Source organism: Anabrus simplex, chromosome 2, assembly GCF_040414725.1.
Source record: "Anabrus simplex isolate iqAnaSimp1 chromosome 2, ASM4041472v1, whole genome shotgun sequence".
Taxonomy (NCBI): domain Eukaryota; kingdom Metazoa; phylum Arthropoda; class Insecta; order Orthoptera; family Tettigoniidae; genus Anabrus; species Anabrus simplex.
Window position 1 is genome coordinate 105,497,073 of NC_090266.1, and position 23,882 is coordinate 105,520,954.

The 23,882-nt window shown below is 40.2% G+C and overlaps 1 protein-coding gene across 1 annotated transcript in view; it reads left to right on the plus strand.

Moving 5' to 3' along the window:
- Positions 1–14,752, plus strand: part of LOC136864963 (ankyrin repeat domain-containing protein 16) — a 59,568-nt gene extending 44,816 nt beyond the window's left edge. Inside the window, exons 4-5 of the mRNA XM_067142371.2 lie at positions 12,403–12,789; positions 12,889–14,752. Of these exons, the coding sequence (XP_066998472.2) occupies positions 12,403–12,789; positions 12,889–12,965 (464 nt within the window). The 3' untranslated portion in view covers positions 12,966–14,752. The remainder of the gene's footprint in view (positions 1–12,402; positions 12,790–12,888) is intronic.
- The last annotated feature ends 9,130 nt before the right edge of the window (positions 14,753–23,882 follow it).

Below are 23,882 nucleotides of genomic sequence, written 5' to 3' on the forward strand. Positions count from 1 at the left end.
CGTCTACATGCAGTAAATCACCAACGACTAACTGAAAACTTCCCATGGCAAATAATCTCAACGTTAGTAATAACATGTGCATTGGAGACAAAGATTTGTTTCTCTTGGTAGGTTTAACTAGAATATCATGCAACCTGAGTTCTAGCTATTCCACTGTATCTTTTCCCAAGCGATCCCTCAGTTTAAACTTCTTTTCACTCACTTCTCTCATCGGATTTCCTCTTTCACAGAACACACGGGGAGCCCAATGAAATTAATCATTTTCAACATCACAAGATGTATCCGAGAAATAAGAGTAATCACACATCTGTAAAATACGAATGAGAAAGGTGGTTTAATTAATGTTATAACTTCTATAATCTGAAATCCAATACAGTTCATAATGAGATTCATAACTTGCAAAATCAGCTACTGTTTCGTTAAGCCAACATTCGCTGATACAAATAGTCATAGATCCTTTCGCTTAGTCCAGCATTAAAGTCAGCAAGCAAGTTACACATACTAAGTTACTCATATTTTGATAGAAAAATGTCAAATCTTGATTGCTTTGGTTGGATTCTGGGTTCAGTTGTGCATCCCTGGATAGTGCTAGCATTAGGACGGCTAGTACAGGGCCTAATACCTGTGGGCGAGCCAGCCTTCCTTGGCTGCACATGCATCTTTCACTTCGGTGTGGTGACGCCAAGTACCTCGAGCCATTGAGAGAAGCTTGAGGTCAGAAAAACAGAATTTATTAACCACTAGGACTCTTTCCCAAACTATATCTTGCGCACTGTTAAGCTTAAAAGTACTGTAACCACATCACTACAAACAGGCGTATTTAACTATCGATAACTAGAAATGATCATAGCAGTTGGTCTGCAGTAGTTGTATTAACTCTTCAGAATGATATGGAGAGAAAAGAGTGGACGAAAGGGGTCATTATACCAATTTGCAAGAAAGGAGACAAAGAGGCAATGTGAAAATTACAGAGTAGTGACACTGATACATCATACAGCTAAGATCCTTGAAAGAATCTTGGATAAATGAGTAAGAGACAAAGTAGATGGAATATTGCCAGAACACCAGTATGGATTCAGAAGAGGCAGATCCACATTTGACCCAATATTTACATTGCGTCAAACGATGGAAATGTATTGGGAGTATGGAAAGGATATGGTAGTAACGTTTCAAGATATTGAAAAGGCATATGATGGTGTCCCAAGGAATTTGGTACGGAAAACATTGACAGAGGCACAGATTGGGAATTAAAGAATGCGGATGGTAATAGCATATCAAAATTGCAAAAACTGTGTTAGGACCAAAGTGGGTCAAACTGAATGGTTTAGAGTTGATACAGGCTTAAGACAGGGAAGTGTATTGTCTCCCTTACTCTTCATTATCATTATGGATTGAATTCTACATAATATCTAGGATAAGATGATGGGCGAGCTATGCTCTTTGCTGATGACATTGAAGTTTGGGGAGATAATGAAGAGGAAGTACAGACTGAAGTTGATTTATGGAATGAGGAGATAAGGGATTTTGGAATTAAAATTAGTACTGCGAAAAGAAAGACTTTGATCATGACGAGAGGTAACAGAAAATCCAGGGGAGTGATAAAAATAGTAAACCTCTTGAAGTAGTGAAAAATTTTAAATATTATGGCAGCATCATGTCACAAGATGGAAATTTAGATGGAGAAATTGATTTAAGAATACAGCAGTCTGCAAGTTTCTACCAGTGTGTGACAGACGTTGTATGGAAAAAAGATTTGCCAATGAAGGGCAAGAAGGTTTTATGCTCATCCTATTATAAACCTATACTGACCTATGCTTCAGCAGCCTGGACGTTGACTAAGCGGAACCAAAGTAAGATACAAGCAGTTGAAATGAGGTTCTTGGGGAGCGTACGGGGAAAGACAAGACGAGGTAGAATACAAAACGAGGAAATAAGAAGAAGCGTGGGAGTGTGTAAACTTCAAGAAGAGATTGATATGGCAAAGCTAAAATAGTTTGGACACATGATGAGAATGCCAGGAGAGAGAATACCAAAGAAAACTTTCATGGATACAGAGACTGCAAAGAGGCCTAAGGGATGGTGTAGAATGAGATGGAGGAGCTCTGTTGTGGACTGTATTGCAAATAAAGGAGTCGATAGCAATGAAGTACTAGAAGAGGAATGGTGGAAAGATTGAGTAAGGTGGAGGGCTTTGGTACACTACCCTACCCAGAAAGAATCTGGAAAATGGAATGGATGAAGAAAAACAACACAAGTATTACTTACTTTTTACAAAAAAACTTCAGTTTATTATCCACCTAATCAATACAGTTTACTGTCAAACGGTACTAGTTTTGACCGTACATAGCGGTTATCTTCAGGAGGTTTAACCCCACCAATCACTGGCGTATACTGAGGGCTACCAAGGCTATCAGTGAAGCCCAAACCTCAAATGCGAGCGATGGAAATCTAAAGCACATTATATTGTAAGCATCTGACACGTTCCATTTGCAAACTTTGAAAGCAATGAGAAAACACGTCGCGCGTATTTCTGAGAACAAGGCATCGGAGACTGATATTGCAGCCCAGACTCTCGCCACTTCCCATCGACTCGCCTCGCGCGGCTTGCTGCTGTCTGCCTACAGGTGCGGGGACCGGCGGAGGATAGCTGTGCTAGGCTTCGGTCCGTCAGATCGCCACTGCTATCGCCATGCGTTACTCATCGTATATACTTCCTCACCTCATCCTTCTGTCTTAAATATATAGATAACGGAGTGCTGGTATTTCACTCCCGTTTACTTCTACATCCTTGTAGGAAGACACTGCAGGGCTGCTGTTATAGGAGTAATATAGTTTTCTTTTTATTGGTAGATCTGCTAAAATCTTTCAGGTTTAATGTTCTCTTTTGTTGGTTGGAATCGAACCCGTGATCATGGGTCGGACACCACCACTGATCTTCCGAGGAAGATAATTAACCATTGAACAATGGGTACGACCGCTGTAAAATTCAACATTGTTATTTAACACGTTGAGTGCCGAGCCGATTGTAGCACACTATTCCACTGGTGCCAGGCATGTTTTTGAATTGCATTCCGCTGGTGCCAAAGCAATTGTACGCGTTGTAGACTGTTTATATAATCTTGGGATGTATTTATATGATGTACTAAGTAAATTTTATCTCACCATACCATGGTCATGCGTGACGCCATATGGTGTCACATCAATTTTTAGGAAAGATAAAATATAGCGTGACGCCATATGGTGTCACAGAATTTTTTGACATGGAATGTTCAATACGAATTTCCAATACGGGATATTTATTTCCTAATTCAAATTAACGCAATATTTATGAAAACCTAGTAAAATGCAAAACAAGTACTTATATTGCATTACATATTGTTGTGAACAGTTTTCTGATAACTCTAAACAATGAAAATATGCGTCTCGGCATGCCCGAGTTCTTGTTACTCGTTGTAATTTTTCAAACCTTATTGGCATCGTTGTTCAAACATCGTCCTTTGTACACTTGTTTCATGTGCTGTATTCATATTTACGTTTTGCACATCTGATCGGGAAGTTAAGGGAAACGCGCTAACTGTACGCTACCTGGCTGCTGGCGCAGCTCGACGCAGCCCGGTTGGTTCACGTCCGATGTTTCGCTCCTCCCTACCTCTCCGCCACACCCCGATACTCCCGTGGTACTTCTAATTTTATGACTATTTATTTGCTCAATTTTGGCGTTTAAACTTGCGCTGGGTACATGCAGTTTTCACCTTGGCATTCTACTGCCTCCCACGAATATTCCTACCAAATTTCAACCGAATCCGAGTGTAACACATGTATGTGTTCCCTCGTAAGATTATTACCAATATCTTCAATTTTTTATATTTTTGCACAACTATATAAACTGAGTGATAATACGTACGTAAACGAGGAATAAACAAAGCCTGGCGCGCTTTCACCTGTGACAAAGACCACTGGCCAGTCAGTGGCTTCGGAAGAATACTGTGGCGCCACATGGTGGCATACAGTAAAAATACATAGCTGGAATAGACCCTGAAGTTCGCCCTTCACGTAGTACCAATTTTACGCGCATAGATGTCACAGCTGATTATCTACGGCGCATCGTCTGAAACTCAACTGTGCCGCCATATGGCGTCACGCCAACTCTGATTTCAAGAACGGTGTGCCGCCATATGGCGTCACGCCATCTCAAATTTGTAGACCACCGTGACGCCATATGGCGGCACGTGGCACCCAACGTGTTAACGATTATGATGATGATGTTAATACTAATAATAATAATAATAATAATAATGGTGCATGGCATCTACATAGGCTTGGTGGTGACCTAATAAGGATAAAATGAATGGCGAAGACGTCATAAACACCCAGTTCCCAAGCCAGGGGAATTAACAGTATGAGGGGGTTGATTCTGAAAATTGAACCGGGGCCGTCGGACCAAAGGTAAGCATTCTATCCATTTAGCCTCAAAGCTGGACTTCAATTTGCTAAACCTTCTACCAACTCGATTGATCAGCTGTTGAGTATTGGCGGTGGCAGAGGCCAGGGCAGTAGCTTGTGAAGCAGCCTTGACAACACAGCGGGCTGCTACGTTGGCTGTTGGCTGCAGCTCAAAATGCTTAAGGCTTGATGTTCCCTAAACCAACTGTCGAAAAGGGGTAGCCTAAGTCTAGTGGTAGCCCACGTCTTGATACCAGCATACGCCACTGCCACCCATTCTTCATTTATAACATCACTATGTTTTAATTCTAATTTTATGATTAATAGCTGAGGATGACCGCTATATACGGTCGAAACTAGTACTGTTTGACAGTAAACTATATAGATTAGTTGGATAATAAACTAAAGTTTTTGTAAGAAGCCAGTCATATCCATCAATATGGGCCCAAACATGAAATTTATTGCTTATACAACACAAGTATTACTCGAAGATAACCGATACATGAATATGACAAGCCACCATCTTGGTTGCAAAGTAGTTCAAGAAAATCGAGGCATCAGCTGTGTGAAGTGTGTTTTAATTCTCAAATGAGAGGGCCCACCTGTTCAGCACTTCTCTCATATATTGAGAATGCATGTTTCATCCCCTATGTGGACATCCTCAGCTCCTTGAAAGATGAGCATAAGATTACAAGGACATCACTTAATATTATTACATGTTTGTTTTTTTAAAGGATATTGTCTTTTGCTCAAATTTTATCACTAGCACCAAATTGCAGTCTACGTGGACACACGTTAGAATTCAGATCTTGTAAAGACGACTTTAAAGTTACTTACATAGGTGATGAAGTCTTTAAGCTTAATTGTACCAAGAGCACCAAGCTTATTGTCTATTTGAACACACGCTTAGAATTAAAATTGTATATGCCGGGCAGAGTGGCTCAGGCGGTTGAGACGCTGGCCTTCTGACTCCAACTTGGCAGGTTCAATCCTGGCTCAGTCCGGTGGTATTTGAAGGTGGTCAAATACGTTAGCCTCGTGTCGATAGATTTACTGGCACATAAATGAACTCCTGCGTGACTAACTTCCGGTACCTCTGCGTCTCCCAAGACTGTAAAAGTAGCTAGTGGGATGTAAAGGAAATAACATTATTATTATTATTATTATTATTATTATTATTATTATTATTATTACACAATCGTATACGGTATAATCTTGTCGGATATCGTAAAATGATTTTACAGCAATTCAATTGTACGAATTGACTATGGTATTAAAATTTTCTTTAATATGAGTAAAATGTTGAAAGGAAAACTCCTCTCAGGTGACAGTTGTGTTTATATGGAGCATGTGTAATCCGATGACAATTCCAGAGTGTTGAGTATAGAAATAAGAGAAAGGGGAGTATAAGTATTGTGTAAATAAAAATGAGGTTTGTTATGGATAAGTTTTAAATATGTTACTCACTTCCCCACTGTACCCTTGTGAAAGGTAGTATGTGTATTCCCAGTAATAACTCAGTATATGAGATAAGGTGTTGAACAGGTAGATCCTTTCATTTGAGAATTGAATAGTGTCAACACAGATAAGGAACACGAAGAAATTCATCAATTGTTGAAGTGTGGTCTGGTCGGTTATTTATTTTAAATTCACAGCTGAATTCCACAATCAGATTGGTGAGCTGCCTGGAGAACAGTTCATGAGTTCTTCAATGGTGTAGAAATTAGTGGAATAATTTAACAAAAAGCAGAACAATACGCACAGTGAGAAATGTAATGGGTGACCATCGTTAGTGATTGACGAATTCATCTGTGCTGTGTAAGGGCATATTAGAAAGAAAGATAGAAAAACAACTATTGGCACTTTCATTGACATTCTTGACACGTTTCTCTCCCAATTGATACTTCATGAAATTATGCCTGACTAACTAAAGTTCTGCAAATTTGTGACCATTGAGTCTCAGACTCGCTGACAGTAGATGGCAAAACTAAGTATATCAGTAAATCACAACTTTCAGTGTAATCCACTCCCCTTGACTGGCCTCCCAAAATGTTGACTATCCATTGCCTAGTATATTTCCATAAATCTAGTCCAGGGTAATCCCCAGAAGGATATATTAGTAACTACAACTATAGTACAGAAGGTATAACTTCAGGCACTTCCTGCTGCTGCATTGGTTTGAGCGCAAGGTGCAACCATGAGGCCACCAATCGTGTCGACAGCACACAGGTTCCGCAGGGAATATGTAGCAAACCCTCCCTTGAATCATATTTTCAAGACAGTTTTTGGCTAACCACTACTGGATTTCTGAAGTTCTTCCATTAAATCAATACCTGCTGATGGTCATATTTGCATTTCGACTATAATGCTAATCAAATAACGATAGGTCTTGACAGATATGACTCCCTTTCAAAGATCAGAACATTTATGGACTTAACCAAAGACAGTCACAGTGATATTTGTGAGTGTGGGCAAGATTTCTCTGCTAAAATTTAAAGGTTGGCTGTCATTGTGGCAATATCTACCCAGTAAAACAACATCTAAGTGGGAAGAAAAACTTTGGTCATTACGGAACTCGCGTACAGGTTATATTTTGAAACACAATATGTACACTGGTAAATGTGAGTTACAGGTAGCACCAGGTGATAAGCTGACTTCGCAAGTTGTAAAGGAACTGATGTCTGGTCTCAAACATAAAGAACATTTCTTTGCATGGACAATTTTTATACAACAGTACAGCTTTTTACCAACTTACTGGATTCAGGCACTGGCACTTGTGCTTGTGACACTGTTAGGATCAATCAGAAGAGCCTACTAGAAAGTACTAAGGTAGTGAAAATGAAGCGGTGAGACTTACCTTTCTTTCTGTCTGCTTTACGTCGCACCGACGCAGACAGGTCTAATGGCGACGATGGGATAAGAAAGGGCTAGGAGTGGGAAGGAAACTGCCGTGGCCTTAGTTAAGGTACAGCTCCAGAATTTGCCTGGTGTGAAAATGGGAAACCACGGAAAACCATCTTCAGGGCTGCTGATAGTGGGGTTTAAACCCACCATATCCCGAATGCAGCCTCACAGCTGCGCACCCCTAACTGCACGGCCAACTCGCTCAGTGGGAGACTTACCAAGAACATGGATAACACAAGATGAAATTATGCTGGGCTTCACATAGCAAATGCTGCTATAGTAGGTAGTGCTGTGATACAATAGGTGGAAGTGAATTCAAAGAAGGGAAACATGACATATTAAAACCGAACATTCAGGTGATACACAATAAAATAATGGGAGGTGTAGAGTAGTTTGATAATTATTTTTCTACTAATCCATTTGATAGATATACCCTGAAATAGTAAATGGTACTGTGGCATTTTATCATTGAAGTTTGTAATTGTACCAATTATCATTGAAGTTAGTACTTCTACCAACCAAACACAAGCTCCACAACGTGATCACAAGCTAACTAGGACTCAAACTTAAAAAATACATTTTAAACTTGCATTGCGCAGGGTAATGCTCATACATCCATTATTTTTATCATACATACATACATACATACATACATACATACATACATACATACATACATTATCATTATAGACTGTTATGCCTTTCAGCGTTCAGTCTGCAAGCCTCTGAGAATTTACTAAACGTCGCCACAATCCTCGATTTGCAACTAGTGTTGTGGCCTCATTTAGTTCTATACCTCTTATCTTTAAATCATTAGAAATCGACTCTAACCATCGTCGTCTTGGTCTCCCTCTACCTCTCTTATCCTCCATAGCAGAGTCCATTATTCTCCTAGGTAACCTATCCTCCATTCGCCTCACATGACCCCACCACCGAAGCCGGTTTATACGTACAGCTTCATCCATACAGTTCATTCCTAAATTAGTCTATATCTCCTCATTCCGAATACCATCCTGCCATTGTTCCCACCTGCTTGTACCAGCAATCACTCTTGCTACTTTCATGCCTGTTACTTCTAACTTATGAATAAGATATCCTGAGTCCACCCAGCTTTCACTCCCGTAAAGCAAAGTTGGTCTGAAAACAGACCGATGTAAAGATAGTTTCGTCTGGGAGCTGACTTCCTTCTTACAGAATACTGCTGATCGCAACTGCGAGCTCACTGCATTAGCTTTACTACACTTTGATTCAATCTCACTAACTATATTACCATCCTGGGAGAACACACAACCTAAATACTTGAAATTATCGACCTGTTCTAGCTTTGTATTGCCAATCTGACATTCAGTTCTGTTGAATTTCTTACCTACTGACATCAATTTAGTCTTCGAGAGGATAATTTTCATACCATACTCATTGCACCTCTTTTCAAGTTCCAAGATATTAAACTGCAGGCTTTCGGCACAGTCTGCCATTAAGACCAAGTCGTCGGCATAGGCCAAGCTGCTTACTACATTTCCACTTAACTGAATTCCTCCCTGCCATTTTATACTTTTCAGCAGGTGATCCATGTAAACTATGAACAGCAAAGGTGAAAGATTACAGCCTTGTCTAACCCCTGTAAGTACCCTGAACCAAGAACTCATTCTACCATCAATTCTCACTAAAGCCCAATTGTCAACATAAATGCCTTTGATTGATTTTAATAATCTACCTTCAATTTCATAGTCCCCCAGTATAGTGAACATCTTTTTCCTTGGTACCCTGTCATATGCTTTCTCTAGATCTACGAAACATAAACACAACTGCCTATTCTTCTCGTAGCATCTTTCAATTACCTGGTGTATACTGAAAATCTGATCCTGACAGCCTCTCTGTGGTCTGAAACCACACTGGTTTTCATCCAACTTCCTCTCAACGACTGATCGCACCCTCCCTTCCAAGATGCCCGTGATACTTTGCCTGGTATACTAATCAGTGAGATACCTCCATAGTTGTTGCAATCCTTCCTGTTCCCTTGCTTATAGATAGGTGCAATTACTGCTTTTGTCCGATCTGAAGGTACCTTACCAACACTCCACGCTAATTTTACCACTCTATGAAGCCATTTCATCCCTACCTTCCCACTATACTTCACCATTTCAGGTCTAATTTCATCTATTTCTGCTGCCTTATGACAATGGAGTTTATTTACCATCCTTTCCACTTTCTCAAGCATAATTTCACCAACATCATTTTCCTCCTCCCCATGAGCTTGGCTGTTTGCAACACCACCAGGATGATTTCCTTTTACATTGAGAAGATGTTCAAAATATTCCCTCCACCTCTCCAGTGATTCCCTGGGATCTATTATGAGTTCACCTGAATTACTGAAAACACTGTTCATTTCCTTTTTTGCTCCCTTCCTAAGATTCTTTATTACTGTCCAGAAAGGTTTCCCTGCTGTGTGACCTAGCCTTTCCAGGTTATTACCAAAATCTTCCCATGACTTCTTTTTGGATTCAACAACTATTTGTTTCGCTCTGTTTCTTTCATCTACGTACAAATCCCCGTCTGCCTCGGTCCTTGTTTGGAGCCATTTCTGATAAGCCTTCTTTTTACGTTTACAGGCTGCTCTCACTTCATCATTCCACCAAGATGTTCGCCTTTTCCCATCTTTACACACAGTTGTTCCTAGGCATTCCCTTGCTGTTTCTACTACAGCATCCCTGTATGCCACCCATTCACTTTCTATATTCTGAACCTGCTTACTGTCTACTGTTCGAAACTTCTCACTAATCATATCCATGTACTTCTGTCTAATTTCCTCGTCCTGGAGATTTTCAACCCTTATTCGTTTGGAGACAGATTTCACTTTCTCTACCCTAGGCCTAGAGATACTTAGTTCACTACAGATCAGATAGTGGTCTGTATCATCGAAAAATCCACGAAAAACTCGTACATTCCTAACAGATTTCCTGAATTCAAAGTCTGTTAAGATATAGTCTGTTATGGATCTGGTACCCCTAGCCTCCCATGTGTAGCGGTGAATAGCCTTGTGCTTGAAGAATGTATTCGTAACAGCTAAACCCATACTAGCACAGAAGTCCAGCAAACGCTTCCCATTCCCATCAGCTTCCATATCCTCCCCACATTTACCAATCACCTTTTCATATCCTTCAGTTCTATTCCCAACTCTCACATTGAAATCGCCCATTAGCACTATTCTATCCTTGCTGTTGACCCTGACCACGATGTCACTCAATGCTTCATAAAACTTGTCAACTTCATCCTCATCTGCAACCTCACATGGTGAATACACGGACACAATTCTTGTCCTAATTCCTCCAACTGACAAATCTACCCACATCATTCGCTCATTTACGTACCTAACAGAAACTATGTTGCGTGCAATGGTATTCCTGATAAAGAGCCCTACCCCAGACTCTGCCTTTCCCTTTCTAACACCCGTCAAGTACACTTTATAATCTCCTATCTCTTCCTCATTATCTCCCCTTACCTGAATATCACTTACTCCTAGCACATCCAGATGCATCATCTTTGCTGACTCAGCCAGTTCTACCTTCTTTCTTCCATAAGCCCCATTAATATTGATAGCTCCCTATCGAATTCCGTTTCGTTCGCCAAGTTGTTTCCAAGGAGTCCCTCGCCTGTCAAATGGGAGTGGGACTCCATTACTCCCATAGGTCCGAGACTTGCTTAAAATGTTCTGAGCTCGGTAAATTCATGAAGCAGGATGCTACCCTACTTGCACATAGTCCAAGTGAGGATCTCTCCTCTAACGGGTTATGGACCACTGGTGAATTGTATAGTCCTAGCCGCCTGAGCACAAGGAGGGCCATGACTCAGAATATGTCCGAGATGCCCACTCCCATTCCATAGCAACTGGTATCCCGACTCTCAGGACCACTTACTAGTCCACTCAGCCGTTGCCCATGGTTCACGTACTAGGACGTGACTACAGTAACCCACAAACATGATTATTATTATTAATATCATTATGTAAACTAAACTGCTGTAACACCCAAGTAGCATCTACAGCTTTCTGGACTCCCCAGTACATTTACACTTAATTCACTGTCCTGGAACACAACTATCCATTTAGTGACAAAACCATTAGTCTGGATTGATTAGGTCTGGCTAGTGACAAAACCACTGGTCTGGATTGGTTAGGTCCGGTTAGTGACAAAATCATTGAACTGTGATCAAGCAACGGTGATCTGGACATAAGGCTCCAGGTTAGGGCTGCGAAATGGCTTTAGGCCTCTAGCAATCCATAGAGCGATTACAGGTTGCATTTAGTTGTCTTTGTATTGTGCACGGTTTCGTGTCGGAATGTATTTTTTTTTTATTGCTGGGAATAATGTCATGCCCGATTATATCACAGCCAATTAAAAATGTTAGTGTGTTTTTCAGGAATGGAGAATGGCGTGAGCTAAATTAAATTAGGTTTTAAAAGTAAATGTACTTCTGGGGGCTGGTCTGTGGGTCCCTGGCTGTTGCAGTGAACACATCTCTCCTCTGCAAGTTATTCCACATAAGATTTGTTCTATTTCAAATTCCATTATAAACCAGGCGAGTTTGCCATGCGGTTAGGGGCGTGGGTTCCAGGAGATAGTGGGTTCGAACCCCACTGTCGGCAGCCCTGAAGATGGTTTTCTGTGCTTTCCCATTTTCATACCAGGCAAATGCTGGGGCTGTACCTTAATTAAGGCCACAGTCGCTTCAAATTCCTAGGCCTTTCCTGTCCCATCATCACCATAAGACCTATCTGTGTCGGTGCATCGTAAAGCAAATAACAAAAAAAAAAATCCATTATAATGCTTTAAAACTTATGCTGCACTTACTGAATATCTACCCTTTTATAAGTCTCTCTATTCCTGAAAATTGTCATATTTTAGATATCGTGTTTTTGAAATGCCAGCCTTTTACTTCTATATACAGTATACTTCGAATTATGCAATATGTTAGCTGTCCAAATTGAATTATGTATTATACCATAATAAAGTATGTTAATCTGTGCAATTAATGATATTATTTTCCTTTTTCTTTCAGCTTTGAATTCTCAAGTAAAGGCTGTGGAATTGCTTGTAAATAATTATCACATTAGTGTTAATGACAAGGACATGTGTGGTATAACTCCTCTCCTTGATGCCGCGATTGGAGGATGTGAGCAAATTGCTCGTCTGTTAATAAATAAAGGAGCATGTGTAAATCAAGTAGATGCTATGGGCCTAAGTTGTTTACACTTGGCTGCTGAATCAGGCCATGACAGTATGGTAAAATTTTTGATCCAAGAATGTGGAATGAACGTCAACCTTCAGGCTGAAGGTACAGCTGTAACCCCATTGCACTGTGCTTCTAGAGCTAATCAAAAAGCCACTGCAAAGATTTTACTAGACTTAGGCGCTGATGTGAATTTGCTTGCTCGTGGGCGCACAGGTATTGTTAAACAAAGATCTTTATGTTTCTTGATACTGAAGTCTTGTACAACTTTAACTTTATCTGAACTTAAATTAATACTCCTCCTTGATTTCACAGTTGCTGGTGCATCGTATGGTGTAGAAGAGGAAGAGTTGAGATACGTATTTGAAGAAGTAATGAATATCTTCACCTAATGTGTTGCAGTGATAGCAAACAATACCGAATTTGGTGCATTTCGACATCAAGGTGATTCATAGGTTATGATTTTTCATTTCGGTTTTCACGTATAACTAATATGATGGAGTTTGAGGGATGTCCACCATTGAAGGCGGGTGTCTGAGGAAAATGAAAAGAATGCATGTTTCCATAAGCCAAGGCCATACCATCATCATTCCACATGAACAGTAGTTGACAACAGTTACATCTGCATAAGCAAGTGTTCCATAATGAAGGATATTCCCCCAGCTCTTCAACCAGTTTAAATCTACCAATAAGTTTATTCCATACTATCCTAAAACACTGCAAGATTACGTAAACTAAAACCAGCAATTTCTGAACGTTTCATTGTCAAACGTGTTTCATTTCAACTATGCCATATATTCAAGTTGATTGAAACAGGTCCGACAATTATGTTCTGTTTTCCACAAACACACAGCAATAATTTTAGATCAGATCCAAGAACTTTCTTAAAATACCAAGCATTTCAAGCCAGTGTATAATTTCAGCTGATTCATGTATCCATGTAGATGAAAGGTCCAACAAGTCTATTCCGCATTCTTCAAACACACATGCAGTATTTTAGCCCAGATCCAAGAACTTTCATAAATTACCAAGCGTTTCACGTCATTGTGTGGTATAATTAGTCATGAAGTTTTGTTTCAAAAGGTTCACATGTTTTCAGATGATTGTGGCAAGACCGATCGATAAGTCTATGCCGAGTTATACAAACATACGACAGTATTTTTTCCCAAATCCAAGAACATTAAAGTGCCATGTGTTTCATATCTTTGTATAAATTTTCAGTCAGTGTATATATTCTCATCTACGGTAGTGCATTTGTTTCCAATAGATTGAAACAAGAACACACGGCAGTTTTTTAAACCCAATTCAAGAAATTTTTAAGTGCCAAGTAGTTTGTTTTTGTACATTTCATTTCAATGTATATATATTTCATCCAAATTAATTAGATAGAAACAAGACTATCAAGTCCAAGAACATTCTTAAAATGCCATGTGTTTCATATCATAATAAGTGCTTCATGTCGATTTGTGTATATTTTCAACCAGTGCATATGTGTTCCGTGTTCCATGAACACACGACAGTCTAAGCCAGACCTATGAACTTTGTAAGTTCCAAGTATTGCTCACCATGTGTACGTTACAATTCAAGGTAATGTTTTGCGACCCATTGATGTGTTTTCAGGCAATCGCCGTTATGTATATAATTTTAATTATGATGTCTTACGTTAACCAATTGAGCTGTATGTAGGCAACCCTAATGATGATTGTTATCAGATTCCCCTTGATTTGATATTCAACAAGAACTGATGATGACTCCAAGGAAGTCAAAACCAGTCTTCGCCCAATTAATTTAATAATTTTACAATATGTTGAATGGTGGAACATCACTCATATTAGTCAAGGTGATTTATGTATACTAAACTAACTGTGATCAGACAGATCTGTGATATTCTTGTGTTAAGAAAAATTGCAACTATTTGGTGCATTTTTTAGGAATTTTATATTAATGTTAGTGATTTTTATGAATATACTTGTACAATAAATTGTTTCTGTAATCAGGATATCCAAGTTTGATGCTGTGCTTACAATTTCTTCATCCTGTGAAATGCTTCCTCACAAGTTTTGTCACTTCTCTATTTTCTTTCTTGAGTAAGTTTCAGAGTGGTGCCACAGTATCTGTATATGATGGGCAGTGGCTAGAAAAGAAATTGCACATCCCTAGGAAGTGTATATGAGTGACCTTTGTTTGTTTTCGTAAATTCTGAATGGCATGGATCTGTACAGAAATAAAATACTATGTTGTCAACAATATGATTTACCAAGATTAACTTTGAAATTGGCTTTATTCAGAATTTCAAAAGTTTGTTTAGAGTTTCAAAATCTTCTGCCAACATTTCACTCACGATCAAAATATCATTGACATATCTGAAAGTAGAATCCTTTACTTATCTTAAATTCCTTTCAAGTCCTCTAATCAATGTAGTCTTTAAACCAAAAAGCAATATATAAAATACATATGTCTGTTCAAACAGAAATCTGGTTAGAAGTTTAGTTTTACTGCTAGTTGGATATGGTGATATGAAAATAAAGTTAACTATTGTAAAATAATACTTCCATGGGAACTTCATTAAAAATTCTTCATTGGCTGATGTTGATCATTATCTGATACTAGACACTGATTGATAGCTCTGGCATTTAAAGTGACAAGTAGGCTTCCATTGGATTTTTCTACATTGACCAGGGGTTTAGAAACTATGTTGGTGTTTTAGAAATAAGACCATTTTCTTCAATTTTTTTAATTACTGTCCTGACCTGTGGATAAAATTTCCATGCGATAGGGTATGGTCACTGGTTAATTGGTTCCCACATGTTTACCATAAGTGCATAATGATTAGGGCTCGGATCTTTAAGACCTAAAAATAGCCGAAACAAGCAAGCAAGTATGACCTCAAAAGTGGAGAAATATGACGTAATAATTACAAAATATGACCGGAAAATGATTAATCGAAATACGGAGATTTTTTAATAGGTATGTTATGAATCGAAAGGGCAATTCCTTTCATACATATACATACATACATTATCATTATAGACTGTTATGCCTTTCAGCGTTCAGTCTGCAAGCCTCTGAGAATTTACTAAACGCCGCCACAATCCTCGATTTGCAGCTAGTGTTGTGGCCTCATTTAGTTCTATACCTCTTATCTTTAAATCGTTAGAAACCGAGTCTAACCATCCTCGTCTTGGTCTCCCTCTACTTCTCTTACCCTCCATAACAGAGTCCATTATTCTCCTAGGTAACCTATCCTCCTCCATTCGCCTCACATGACCCCACCACCAAAGCCGGTTTATGCGTACAGCTTCATCCATCGAGTTCATTCCCAAATTAGCCTTTATCTCCTCATTCCGAGTACCCTCCTGCCATTGTTCCCACCTGTTTTTACCAGCAATCATTCTTGCTACTTTCATGTCTGTTACTTCTAACTTATGAATAAGATATCCTGAGTCCACCCAGCGTTCGCTCCTGTAAAGCAAAGTTGGTCTGAAAACAGACCGATGTAAAGATAGTTTCGTCTGGGAGCTGACTTCCTTCTTACAGAATACTGCTGATCGCAACTGCGAGCTCACTGCATTAGCTTTACTACACCTTGATTCAATCTCACTAACTATATTACCATCCTGGGAGAACACACAACCTAAATACTTGAAATTATCGACCTGTTCTACCTTTGCATCACCCATCTGACATTCAATTCTGTTGAATTTCTTACCTACTGACATCAATTTAGTCTTCGAGAGGCTAATTTTCATACCATACTCATTGCACCTATTTTCAAGTTCCAAGATATTAGACTGTAAGCTTTCGGCACAATCTGCCATTACGACCAAGTCATCAGCATAGGCCAGACTGCTTACTACATTTCCACCTAACTGAATCCCTCCCTGCCATTTTATACCTTTCAGCAGACGATCCATGTAAACTACAAACAGCAAAGGTGAAAGATTACAGCATTGCCTAACCCCTGTAAGTACCCTGAACCAAGAACTCATTCTACCATCAATTCTCACTGAAGCCCAATTGTCAACATAAACGCCTTTGATTGCTTTTAATAATCTGCCTTTAATTCCATAGCCCCCCAGTATGTCGAACATCTTTTCCCTCGGTACCCTGTCATAAGCTTTCTCTAGATCTACGAAACATAAACACAACTGCCTATTCCTCTCGTAGCATTTTTCAATTACCTGGCGCATACTGAAAATCTGATCCTGACAGCCTCTCTGTGGTCTGAAACCACACTGGTTTTCATCCAACTTCCTCTCAACGACTGATCGCACCCTCCCTTCCAAGATGCCAGTGAATACTTTGCCTGGTATACTAATCAATGAGATACCTCGATAGTTGTTGCAATCCTTCCTGTTCCCTTGCTTATAGATAGGTGCATTTACTGCTTTTGTCCAATCTGAAGGTACCTTACCAATACTCCACGCTAATTTTACTACTCTATGAAGCCATTTCATCCCTGCCTTCCCACTATACTTCACCATTTCAGGTCTAATTTCATCTATTCCTGCTGCCTTATGACAATGAAGTTTATTTACTATCCTTTCCACTTCCTCAAGCATAATTTCACCAACATCATTTTCCTCCTCCCCATGAGCTTGGCTGCTTGCAACAGCACCATGATGATTTCTTTTTACATTGAGAAGATGTTCAAAATATTCCCTCCACCTCTCCAGTGATTCCCTGGGATCTATTATGAGTTCACCTGAATTACTCAAAACACTGTTCATTTCCTTTTTCCCTCCCTTCCTAAGATTCCTTATTACTGTCCAGAAAGGTTTCCCTGCTGCTTGACCTAGCCTTTCCAGGTTATTACCAAAATCTTCCCATGACTTCTTTTTGGATTCAACAACTATTTGTTTCGCTCTGTTTCTTTCATCTACGTACCAATCCTTGTCGGCCTCGGCCCTTGTTTGGAGCCATTTCTGATAAGCCTTCTTTTTACGTTTACAGGCTGCTCTCACTTCATCATTCCACCAAGATGTTCGCCTTTTCCCATCTTTACACACAGTTGTTCCTAGGCATTCCCTTGCTGTTTCTACTACAGCATCCCTGTATGCCACCCATTCACTTTCTATATCCTGAACCTGCTTACTGTCTACTGTTCGAAACTTCTCACTAATCATATCCATGTACTTCTGTCTAATTTCCTCGTCCTGGAGATTTTCTACCCCTTATTCATTTGCAGACAAATTTCACTTTCTCTACCCTAGGCCTAGAGATACTTAGTTCACTACAGATCAGATTATGGTCTGCATCATCGAAAAATCCGCGAAAAACTCGTACATTCCTAACAGATTTCCTGAATTCAAAGTCTGTTAAGATATAGTCTATTATGGATCTGGTACCCCTAGCCTCCCATGTGTAGCGGTGAATAGCCTTGTGCTTGAAGAATGTATTCGTAACAGCTAAACCCATACTAGCACAGAAGTCCAGCAAACGCTTCCCATTCCCATTAGCTTCCATATCTTCCCCACATTTACCAATCATCCTTTCGTATCCTTCAGTTCTATTCGCAACTTTCGCATTGAAATCGCCCATTAGCACTATTCTGTCCTTGCTGTTGACCCTGACCACGATGTCACTCAATGCTTCATAAAACTTGTCAACTTCATCCTCATCTGCAACCTCACATGGTGAATACACGGACACAATTCTTGTCCTAATTCCTCCCACTGACAAATCTGCCCACATCATTCGCTCATTTACGTGCCTAACAGAAAATATGTTGCGTACAATGGTATTCCTGATAAAGAGCCCTACCCCAGACTCTGCCCTTCCCTTTCTAACACCCGTCAAGTACACCTTATAATCTCCTATCTCTTCCTCATTATCTCCCCTTACCCGAATATCACTTACTCCTAGCACATCCAGATGCATCATCTTTGCTGACTCAGCCAGTTCTACCTTCTTTCTTCCATAAGCCCCATTAATATTGTCAGCTCCCTATCGAATTCCATTTCGTTGTTTCCAAGGAGTCCCTCGCCTGTCAATTGGGAGTGGGACTCCATTACTCCCATAGGTCCGAGGCTTGCTTAAAGTGTTCTGAGCTCGGTAAATTCATGAAGCAGGATGCTACCCTACTTGCACATAGTCCAAGTGAGGATCTCTCCTCTAACGGGTTATGGACCACCGGTGAATTGTATAGTCCTAGTCGCCTGAGCACAAGGAGGGCCACGACTCGGAATATGTCTGAGATGCCCACACCCATTCCATAGCAACTGGTATCCCGACTCTCAGGACCACTTACTGGGCCACTCAGCCGTTGACCATGTTCACGAACTAGGACGTGACTACAGTAACCCACAAACATGAACCACTTTTCATACATATTTGTTAACTTAATTCTTTATTCTTACTTTCATATTAATTTTCTGAATATACATGTTTAGCAGTTATTCACAGTCTATTGTTCTTGATTCACTTATAGAACAGTTGTGTGCCGGGCTGAGTGGCTCAGACGGTTGAGGCGCTGGCCTTCTGGCCCCAACTTGGCAGGTTCGATCCTGACTCAGTCCGGTGATATTTGAAGGTGCTCAAATACGCCAGCCTCGTGTTGGTAGATTTACTGGGATGTAAAAGAACTCCTGCGGGACTGAATTCCGGCACCTCGGCGTCTCCGAAAACCGTAAAAGTAGTTAGTGGGACGTAAAGCAAATAACATTTGTGAATACATAGCTACGAAGTAGTGTTTTGCAACGCTCTCGCGAGAATCTCGAGACCGATCCTCCTGTAGTGCAAGCTGTGCGACGTACCAGCAACTACGACTGTAATCATGATAGTATATTATTGGCAATTAATTGCGTGAAATTACGTTCTCATATGAAAACGTGTGAGACAATACATTTTGTCAAAAGCCTGGAAAAGTCCTGCATGTTCAACTATGAGCCCCTTAATACCATTAACGAAAGTGAAAACAGAGTGTCAGTATCTTAAATTGCTCACGACTTATTTGTGGTGGACATCTTAGCTGAATAACCTTGCATAATTTGTGAATAACTGTAGATAGGATGTACACCTACTTGGATACCTGAGACGGGGAAGATGTGCTTGCTACGTATGCAACCCCTATTACACATGAGTGGAACGTGTAATCTAAAATACCAAGGCTTTGCTCCAATTCTTTCAGCAGGGCTGATGGGCAACGCTCTCGAGACCGATTCTCGAATGCTGCGAGCTGTGCGACGTCCCAGTAACTTCGAGTATAACCTTGATAGTTATCATCATCAGTTCTCATATGGAAACGTGTGTGACAATAAATTTTGTCAAAAGCCTAGGAAAGCACTGCATGTTGAACTATGAGCTCCTTGATACCATTTACAAAAGTGTTCACGATTTATGTCAGGTGGACTTCTTAGCTGAATAACCCGTATAATTTATTACCGGTAATAACTGTTATTAGGATGCAAACCTACCTGGATGCCTCACAATCGTCGGCAGGGTAGCTTCTTGTGATTCACACCGTCCGGAGGTGTTCTGTGACTATTCCTCTTCATTTATAATATGTGCTTTTAAGTGTCGGATCAACCCAGAAGTATTTCTGCCGACGTATTTTACTTCTTTTGAATAAGCAACACAGCGGGCAGTGCTATGTGACATCTCTTCAAAATAACCGACATCCACGACGTACGTTGCGTTTCGGACATCGTCTTCCAAGTTGTCGCGTATAACTAGACACAATTTCACATTGCACCGTCATATATCGAAGTACCTAATTATGACGCGAATACTCTATAACACCGGGCGAGTTGGCCGTGCGGTTAGGAGCGCGCAGCTGTGAGCTCGCATCCGGGAGATAGTGGGTTGGAACCCCACTGTTGGCAGCCCTGAAGATGGTTTTCCGTAGTTTCCCATTTTCGCACCAGGCAAATGCAGGGGGGGCTGTACCTTAATTAAGGTCATGGCCATTTCTTTCCCATTCCTAGGCCTTTCCTGTCCCATCGTCGCCATAAGACCTATCTGTGTCGGTGCGACATAAAGCAAATAGCAAAAAAAAAAACCTGTATAACATTGTGAGGAATTATTTCCTTCGTCACCAAAATATCGGTAAACGCAAGCAGTGGTCATATGTTATTGAATGTGGGGTCTGATTACGATGTACACCTACCTGTCGAAAGAATTGGAGCAAACTGAAGCATTTTAGATTACACATTCTATTCATGCGTAATGGTGGTTGCATATGCAGCAGGGCGCATCTTGTCGTGTCTCGAGTTCGAATAATGCACGCCTCTAGTATCCAGGTAGGTGTACCTACTGTAGCCGTCATTTTCTGTACTTGCCCTATTCATTCGTGTACTTACCACTGCATACAAAGCTAGAATGCGTATCCTTTATAATTATGTTATACTACGTCAAAATAGACCTAGGCAGAAATGAACGCTATAGTCTAACGAAATGGAGAAGGTGCGTGGTTTGCTATTCGCATACTCGACGAAAACAGCATTCAGCTCCGGCTACCTGCAGGCCTACGATACGCTGCTCGTCACGCAATGCAGGGACAACGCTCTCGAGATCTCTCGAAATATCTCGCGAGAAATAGTGTCTGCGCTAGTCTCGGAATATCTCGAGATCTCGTCTCAGACTGCCCATCACTAGTCGACAGGGTAGCTACTTGTGATCCAGACCGGGGAGGTGTTCTGTGACGATTCCTCTTCATTCATATTATGCGTTTGTAAGTGCCGGATCATCCCAGAAGTATTTCTGCTGACGTATTTTACTTCTTTTGAATAAGGAACACAGCGGGCTGTGCTATGTGACATCTCTTCAAAATAACAGACATCGACAACTTACGTTGCGTTTTGGACATCTTCAAGTTTTCGCGTACAACTAGACACAATTTCACATTGCACCGTCATGTATCGAAGTACCTAATTATGACGCGAATACTCTATAAAATTGTAAGGAATTATTTCCTTCGTCACCAAAATATCGGTAAACACAAGCAGTGGTCATATGTTATTGAATGTGGGTTCTGATAACGATGTACACCTACCTGTCGAAAGAATTGGAGCAAACTGAAGCATTTTATATTACACGTTCCAGTCATGCGTAATTGTGGTTGCATATGTAGCAAGGCGCATGTTGCCTCGTCTCGAGTTCGAATAATGCACGCCTCTAGTATCCAGGAACATGTACCTACAGTAGCAGTCAGGTTCTGTACTTAAACCACTCATTCAAGTACCTAGCAGTGCATACAGTGCCAGAATTCGTATCCTTTATAATTATGTTATACTACGTCAAAATAGACCTGCGTAGAAGTGAACGCCCTAATCGCTTGTTGCACGTATGTACGCAATTGAGAAGGCCCGTGGTTGACTATTCGCATACTCGGCACAAACAACATTCAGCTCCGACTACCTGTAGGCCTACGACACGCTGCTCGCCGCACAATGCGGGGACAACGCTCTCGAGATCTCTCGAAATTTCTCGCGAGAAATAGTGCCTCCGCTAGTCTCGAGAAATCTCGAGACCTCGTCTCAGACTGCCCACCACTACTACAAAGTACCGGTACTAACATCAGATCACACAACATTTTAAAAGTCAAAACATGTTTGCACCTGTAGTGGTGGTTTGAAATACGAGAAAACTATAAATGAATCTATTTTTTTAAAATATTTTGGAACGTTCAAGCCCAGATTTCATTAATATTATTAAATGGGTTAAAGTTGAAATTGAGCACCACGAAACGAATTAAGTAGATGTATTTCAATACATTATGGTAGGGTGGCAGGGCCTATAGTGCAAACTGCCATACCTTTTTCATTCTTCTTCGCTGGTCGAATTGAAGATTCATCTTCAAATCATCAGGCGCGAAAGACCCCCGATTATCACTTAACACATTCTTGTAAGAACATAAGCTCCTTTCTATGTCACAAGGTAATTGGTGCATATTTAAATCGCGTAAAAGGTGCAGTGAAGTCTATGGCCTGCATTCTATACAAACGGTATTCCACTTGTATTAACTGCAGATGTGATACCGAGAAGCAGTCTTGTGAACACTAGTTCGCATTCGATAAGTTGAAGATGATTTTCCGCATCTACAGCTGTCGTCAGACCGCCGAAATATTACAGAAATATGACGTTTCTACGACAATATATCAAAATATGACCTTATGACAAAAAACAGCCAAAATATGCATTTATATGACAAATAAAAATCACTTGATTGTGACGATAATCACCTGAATTGCACCAAAATCCAATCAGGCAACAAAATAGGGACAAAGAAAAAATATGACTTTTCCTAAACATCCGAGCCCTGATAATGATAATTTGGAATTTTGCCAGGTTTTGGTGCGAAAACTGTACTTTGATGACACAAAATACCCCTCAATTTTGATCTGTCTTAGTCTCCTATCATTGCTTCCAACACCTTCTCTTTAACTTTATCTCTGAAGTTTGGTATGTCACCATACTCTTCTAATGTAAAAATCATTCCCTCAAATTCTTCCAATATAACTTCCTGATTGTGCTTCCAATCTGGAGATATATCCTCCCATTCTCTATCCATTGAAGATCCTGCCATCCAAATCCTTTCTCCTTCCTCGGCATTCGTTGGTTAATTTAGCTTGATTTTCGGCTGATACGAGTTAGTTTTAAATTTAATTATATTTGTTCCATGTCAGTAACTGCTCCATATTCACTTACGAAGCCTGAACCAATTGTCAAATTATATTTGTGTTCTCTTATAATGAATGGATTAGATATGACATCGTTTCCAACTTCAGTAGCTACAAATGCGTGGTTCATGCATATCGTAGCCTTGTTGTTTATGATACCTCTAATTTTGACTGATGCGACTGAAATTACGTGAATTTTAGATGTCTTCTGAAGTTCATTTATTAACGTTTGAGATTCCACATTTATACTGTACTAGCTCCCATATCAACGAGATAGTTGTCAGGTAGCTTAGCTATGCTGACGTATATTATTGGGAGTTCGTTATTTGTATTTAAATTTGAATGGTTGTCACTGTCCACGTATTCGAAGCATCAATAGTGGCAATTGTCCATCCATCTTCAGTCTGGTCCGTACCTCCCAAAATCTAACGATTTCCATTATTTAGTGTTGTGCTTTTGTTAGTCTGGTTCCCTATATATGAAAATCCTGGCACATTAGGGTCAAGATACTCTGCTATATTGTCTCGTCTGTTGACTTGATATTCAAGACCTTCTGCCCCACGACACCAGTCTCAGTTTCCTTCTGTATAGCTTTCTTCTAATTAATTGACAATGTCCATTTAACAGCCAGCCCTTCAGCATTGCTCTTGGAATCATTCCAATGTTCTTCAATGTCTGTCGTGTCATTCC